Source organism: Lethenteron reissneri, unplaced genomic scaffold (genome assembly GCF_015708825.2).
Source record: "Lethenteron reissneri isolate LAM-NWPU_2019-01 unplaced genomic scaffold, ASM1570882v1 scaffold_1433, whole genome shotgun sequence".
Lineage (NCBI taxonomy): Eukaryota > Metazoa > Chordata > Hyperoartia > Petromyzontiformes > Petromyzontidae > Lethenteron > Lethenteron reissneri.
In genome coordinates, this window is record NW_026891150.1 from 193,175 (window position 1) to 200,198 (window position 7,024).

The following is a 7,024-nucleotide window of genomic DNA, read 5'->3' on the forward strand; positions in this document are numbered from 1 at the left end:
AAAGATAAAATAGTAAATTAAATAATGGCATATTACGACGCTTCGATTGCAACCAGGGGCGGTTTCTTCATTAGGGCGATTGGGCGACGCACCACCAATCTCATTCAACCACAGAGTCACGCTAGCCGTCACTGTGCCTCTGGATATAGTCCAATCAGCGTCATGTCACGTTCTGTGGAGTACCGCCTCTTTTTGGGCGATTTCACTCCGGCTGAGAATCGCCCAGAGTATTCTTAGTCTTAAGCCTCACCTTACCATATTAATAAAAAAGTGTGCCTTTCCGGGCCCTTCCCCCCTCAACCATTATATATACGGAGTGGTATTTCTTGTGATCTCTCATTTACTTGATACGGCTGTCGTGGCTGTGACGGTTCCACCTGAAGACGGAGGCTTGTGTTGCTTCCGAAACGTCGTGATTTTTTATTTTATTTTGTTTTATTTTACTTTTATTAATTTAAATTTTTTACCTACGTGACTTTACCGAAAAAACCTAAGAATATAGTATTCATCCAAGCTACCAAGATCTGGACCAGTTTTTACCTGCCGGGTCTTAGTCATCAGTCAGTCTTGTTCAATAAACCCCGCTGGGCTAAGCGCTGACGTCAGTTGTTTGCGATCAGCACGGCACTCCCGCAAGCCTGCAGGCCTAACTGGGGGATCTCTGTTTGTGTGTCCGTGCGATCTGCAAGACTCCACCTTTGCTCGCACCGGTGACAGTGGCCAAGTCGCCTTACAAGGGCGGCATCCCCAAGCCCCTTGTCACGGGGGAGGTCGTGAAGAAAAAGCGAAAAGTTTTGCATCTGTCGGACTCTGAGGGCTCGGACAGCATGGATTTTACGGTGAGTAATGCGACTGCTTTGATTGAAATTCTTTGGACGATGCAATGGGACTCGATCCACTCTCGTAGGGACAAAGCGGCTCGCTTGAGCGCTAGGGATGATTGGGTCATGTGTGGATGTTCACGCTGGATAGAAGCATTCTCCAAATGTGCGGTGCGCTGTCAAACTCAGAGCTCCATCAACTGGGGGGAGAGTTTTTCCCAGATAATTAAATAATTGCTGTAATCTAATAAACTATGTCATTGTAATCTAAGCCATTCATTTGACAATAACATTAAACAAAAATTTACAATTTAAAAACTAAAATCACTTCTGCAGTTTAATGCGAGTCTCCATCACCATCAATCAGATTCAAAGGGTCACTGGATGTGGGAAGGTAGAATAGACGTCTTGACGAGCTTGGAGCATTTGTTCAATGAACGTAGGATGGAATGTGCCAGAGACGGAGAGTGCTCACAAAGCATGCCCGTGACCAAGGGACGGGTTTCTGAATTCCCAAAATTAAAAAAAATGCAAATGTAGATTTGCTCGTACAATGCACTCGTATTCCGGCAAGGCCGAATAAATGTTTTAAATTGCAGGATCTTTGCATGATTTTGTGTTCATTGATATTCACGTTTATACGTTAGGTCGACGAAGAGCTGCTCGCAAGTGTGTCGGGCGTGATGCCGTCCAAGCGAACTGAACAGGCCAGGGCAGCAGGCAAGATGAGATCTGCCGTCGTTGTCACGAGTGTCAAGACGGTGAGTGCACCAGACTCGCAGTCCCGTTTGATCTCCCGGCGCGGCAGGTTAAACAATGCTGATGATGATGATGATGTCACGCACTTTTTTCTCTTACTCCAAAATATCATTGTTGCTCTTCAACAATCTTTCACGTGGTGAGCCGCTTCGTAGAGCTGCTCGCGCTTGTGGCCGGGACGCTTCTGTGAGAGAAGCTGATGGTTTAGTGGGCCTTGCCTGGTAAGATAAACATCTACTTCAAGGACGGTGCATACATTATCAGAGTTGTGTTTTTTGTTTGCATTATGACTGCAGGTATTGTGGTCTATGCAAACATGACTCCTTATAAATGAGGTTCCAATGGTGTAAATGCTTACCCCAAGCTCTCATACTCTGATGGTGCATTGTCTTTGAGTTGTGCGCATTTTGGCGTCATCTGGTCCATCCCATGTGAGACTAGGCTCTAAGGAAAGCTGTCTCGGGTGTGGACCAATCAACTTCAAGGACAGTGCATACATTATCAGAGTTGTGTTTTTTGTTTGCATTCCGACTGCAGGTATTGTGGTCTATGCAAACATGGCTCCTCGTAAAAAAGGTGTCAGTTTTGTTGCCAGATAAAAGGGTAAAAAAAACAATTAACAAGAAAAAAATGGTTTAGGTTTTTTTTGTTTATTAGAAAAAAAACTTTTTACCTTCCCTACACTTTGCGCTCCTATTGTGTTTTTGTATTGTTTGTTGTTGTGAAATGTGAACGACCTCACCTGGCATACAGGAGGTCTCCCCGTGGTCGCGTGGATTTTTCTCCAGGTTCTCCGATTTTCCCCTCCACTTTACAAACACGCTCTCAGAGTGTTTGGCTGCTATACATGTCCACGTGATAGGCCACTTGGTTGAGCTGTCATTTGTGGCCAGTACACTTCTGAACAAGAGCTATACAGCTCAGTGGGCCTCACCTGGTCAAATAAAAATACAAAGTTAATAGTACTGGACATCTGTGAAAAACAGCTTCATATCTCATCGCATTCCTCCAGTATCAATACATCTTCTCATTCTCTATAAATGGGCGCACCGTTTCATTGCTCGCCTGCTTGTGTGTGCTGGGGTCAAGTTGCGGGTGTATTCCCACCATCCTCCAAGACGCCGTGTACAGCGGTCACCCTCTGTAGAACTCCCACCAGAGCTCCTTCTGCCTGCAGTGACGTGACTTCTTCTCTTTCCCACGTGTCTCGCTGCATTTCTTCTGGCGGTTGCTCTCATTCCCAGTCCACGTGTAGCGGCATCAATGCAGTCACCTGATTGGTCACCCCACCCGTTCAAGCCGACTGTTTTGACCAATCTGCAATGGGCCCATTGATGAACGTAGATCTCGGACATGACGCGGGTTGAGTCGGTGGGAGACTGCCGGGGACTGCCAGGCTTGGCCTACGAGGTGGTCAGGAGATGGCAGTGTAGCCATGGATTCTTGACTCTATCAGTGTGGAGATTTTGAGTGCTCCCCCCCCCCCTCTTATGTAAATGCTGTTTAATGTTTACAATAATATTGTGTTCGTGTCAGATGTTTTGAGCCCTCGTTTTCACGTTCACATTCTTGTTTTTGTGGCATTGAGACTTCATCGGCCACAATCATTCCACTTCCGGACGAAGACCTCCCCGCGCAATCGCCATCTCTCACGATCCACCGCAGGAGCCGTACACCTCGTCACGAGAGACGAACACCAAGCCATGCTCACTTGAGCAGGAGGACCACTTTAGACTCTTGACGATGCCCAATTGTCTTCGATGTGTTCATTTGTTACAGGCGATTGAGATCTCAAGAAAAAACACGTTGACAGCAAAGATCAAACAAGGGAAGATGGTCTCTGCATCACCTTCCATCAAGCTTCCTGCAAAACGGCGACACTCACCCTTTGACTGGTTTGAGGGTCCAGATGTCGACACCACTTCTGAATCGGAGGATTAAAAGAGAATCGGAGTTTGTTTTGAGCGACGTTGTTCTACGTTCCATTGTTCTTGGCGAAATGGTAGACAGGGTGGAGACTTTTAGCCAAAACAGTTAAAATGTTTTGGGTGTTCAGTTTTAAGTCGCTGCTTTTCATAAATTTTCAGAGAGGAGGTGGGGGGGGGGGGGGATACTTTCGCCGTTAACACTGGTTGGTCAACAAAAAACAACATGTTTTTCTGGCCTGGACTTTTGCAGCTGTTCTAGACTAATTTCAGGGTGCCGATTCCAAATCTGATCTCAGATTTGCTCAATCACATCTCATTTTTAAATCCTTTATATTAAGTTCGCTTGCTTGCTTAGGACCGTGCAAATCTTTCGGTCGTTTTTTAACCCACTTCCCGTGATCCAATCGAGCTGACATTTTGCACACAGACTCGTTGTGCGTGACAATGCATTTTCCTGAAAAAAAATTCCTAAATTTTACACAGTTTAGAGAAATTTAAATATTTAATTACCAATTGTTTAATGGTGGCAGACACTCATCTGACCCATAGGTGGCAGCCATCTCAAGCCAGAGGACGAGAGGACTCTAGCCGCCCCGATGCCACGCATATAAAGGATTTATAGTGAAAAACTTTGTTTTTACGGGTTAATTTTTTATGCTATCGGCATACCCCATTTTCATCGATTTTACCCGAAATTAACTCTGTCACTTCTGATTGCAAGTTGTTGCGAGTCAGTGACTGCTTTAGTGTTAAAATATGGTGCTGTATTTTTAGGATAGTGTGCTTATAATATCATTTTATGTAGATATCCACATTTATTTAATATTTTTCTTCTGCAGTTTTTATTGAAAATGCAATATTTGATATCTCAAAAACATTTTGATTGCATTTTGATTGTAAAGTGAACGTTCATTGTTTCTGTTCGTTGCGTGTACGCTCAAAATTAAAGCGCTTAAAATCGCAAGCAATTCCGTGCTTTTTTTGTATTCAACGTAAGGAAATACACTCGGAAAGGTTGTGAGTTTGCGAAACCCGTCGCGGGTACCAACTCAGCCCCTTCACCCATTGTGAACATCATCGCCACTGTCGGAGGTCAATCGTGGTTCCGTCCTAATAGCTTCAGAAAGCCGAAGAGTCTTCGCCAACGTTGTCAACGCGCGCCTGCAATCTTCTCAGGTGCAGGTCTCCACGTTTTCCTGTGGTGTTGTTGCAAAGTCTCAGAAGTGTTAACATTTCGATGTAAAGCTTCATTCGTGACTGCAGGGATTAATCTTCTTGGTTCTTTCGGTAAAGTCACGTAGAAGGGAAGTAATAAAATAACAGCCCATTCAGACGCTGTCTTCCTGACAGACCTGTTCTTCACCTGAGGACGGCTGCTTGCGTTGTGGCCGAAACGTCGTGAGAATTGTATTTAATGTTTTATTATTTCCCTTCTACGTGACTGCCGAAAGAACCAAGAAGTGTTCACATGTTTTTGAAGCACCCCCCCCCCCTGTATTCACAACAGCATAAGAGAGACGGGGGAGGATGACTGCGTGTACATGCACGCTAATGAGTGGCAAACTTTCACGCGACTGGCAACAAACCAGGACTTGCCAAGTCACGTTTCTGCGAAGACTTGGAGATATCCCACGGGAGCTGACCTCCATAAGAGGATGATCTTGGTGGCAAACTCGCGTCGTAAAGAATTACAAATGATAACCGTGGCAATCTAGTGATATCAATTTAATGAAATGCATCAATGCAGGGATATTACATCAAAGCAAGGACGGGTGGCAACCTCGCGTCTTAAAACAAAAATACTGTAAAAATCACACTCGTTTTGAAATATAGTGGCGTCACTTAAATGAAACTCGATATGACGTCAGCGCGGGGGAGTCGTGACATCGGTTCACGGTGACCTTGGCGTCTTTGTTCGTTTTGCTCACTAGACGGGATTCGAAGCCGTGTCCTTCACGTGTCAAGGGTGACCCACCCTTCCTGTCCTGTCCCCTCGGCAATGCCGCCTCCACAGGGACAACCAACCCCTCTATCCCTAATGAACATCTGTTGCATCACCCAATTCCCTGACCCCCCACCCCTGCCCCCAGATTGTGCCCGATGTAGTACAGGGACTACCTCTACTTACAAACATTCGACTTGGGAACTTTCAGAGATACGTGCAAACCTGTCCGTATGTCCCGTTACCGCAGTTCAACGATGCGATTGCCCATCACAAGTTGATTTGTGCAGAGATGAAGAGAACAACTGTGCAGACATCTCTTAGTAGGTATTTCAAGAGAATAGAGAGGAAACACGTGCCAAAGGGAATTAGCATCTACATCTGCAGAACGTGAAGAATCAGTGGCATCTACATCTACAAAACGTGAAGAACCAGTGGCATCTACATCTGCAGAACGTGAAGAACCAGTGGCATCTACATCTGCAGAACGTGAAGAACCAGTGGCATCTACATCTGCAGAACGTGAAGAACCAGTGGCATCTACATCTACAAAACGTGAAGAACCAGTGGCATCTACATCTGCAGAACGTGAAGAACCAGTGGCTTCTACATCTGCAGAACGTGAAGAACCAGTGGCATCTACATCTGCACAACGTGAAGAACCAGTGGCATCTACATCTGCAGAACGTGAAGAACCAGTGGCATTTACATCTGCAGAACGTGAAGAACCAGTGGCATCTACATCTGCAGAACGTGAAGAACCAGTGGCATCTACATCTACAGAACGTGAAGAACCAGTGGCATTACATCTGCAGAACGTGAAGAACCAGTGGCATCTACATCTACAGAACGTGAAGAACCAGTGGCATCTACATCTGCAGAATGAAGAACCAGTGGCATCTACAGCTCTCTCCCTCCCTGCCCTTTTGTCTCTCCCCCTTTCTGCCCCCCCGTCTCTCTCCCTCCCTGCCCCCCTCCCTCCCTCCCTGCCCCCCTCTCTCTCCCCCTCCTGCCCCCCTCTGCCCCCCCGTCTCTCCCCCTCTCTGCCCCCCCGTCCTCTCCCTCCCTGCCCCCCTCTCCCTCTCTGCCCCCCCATCTCTCCCCCTCTCTGCCCCCCCATCTCTCCCCTCTCTGCCCCCCCTCTCTCTCCTCCCTGTCCCCCCTCTCTCCCCCTCTCTGCCCCCCCTCTCTCTCCCTCCCTGCCCCCCTCTCCCTCTCTGCCCCCCCCTCTCCCCTCTCTGCCCCCCATCTCTCTCTCTCTCTGCCCCCCATCTCCCTCCCTCCCTGGGCCCCCGTCTCTCTCCCTCCCTGCCTCCCCGTCTCTCTCCCTCCTTCCCAACTGAATCCCCTAACCTCTCGCTTATAAATCGACGAAGGTTCGGCGCCCTCTGATGTCTCTCTCTCTCTTCCTGTCTTCCCCTCGCCTCCCCTTCTCTTTGCCGATCTCTCGCGACGTCTCTGCCCCTCCCCTCATCTCGCCCCGTCTCTCTCGCTCCGTCCGAACCGGACCCCCCTAGCCTCTGCCTCAAGAACCGTTGAATGAAATTCCTCTGATGGCTGTCTCTCTCTCTCTC

General features: G+C 47.5%; 1 protein-coding gene across 2 annotated transcripts in view; it reads left to right on the forward strand.

Annotated features, from left to right (window-relative positions):
* LOC133362308 (E3 ubiquitin-protein ligase COP1-like) overlaps window positions 1–3,555 on the forward strand; it is a 13,268-nt gene extending 9,713 nt beyond the window's left edge. For both annotated transcript variants that reach the window (XM_061581236.1, XM_061581237.1), the window contains exons 7-9: window positions 690–839; window positions 1,469–1,582; window positions 3,360–3,555. In XM_061581236.1, coding sequence (XP_061437220.1) covers window positions 690–839; window positions 1,469–1,582; window positions 3,360–3,521 — 426 coding nt within the window. In that variant the 3' untranslated portion in view covers window positions 3,522–3,555. The remainder of the gene's footprint in view (window positions 1–689; window positions 840–1,468; window positions 1,583–3,359) is intronic.
* Window positions 3,556–7,024: the final 3,469 nt, after the last annotated feature.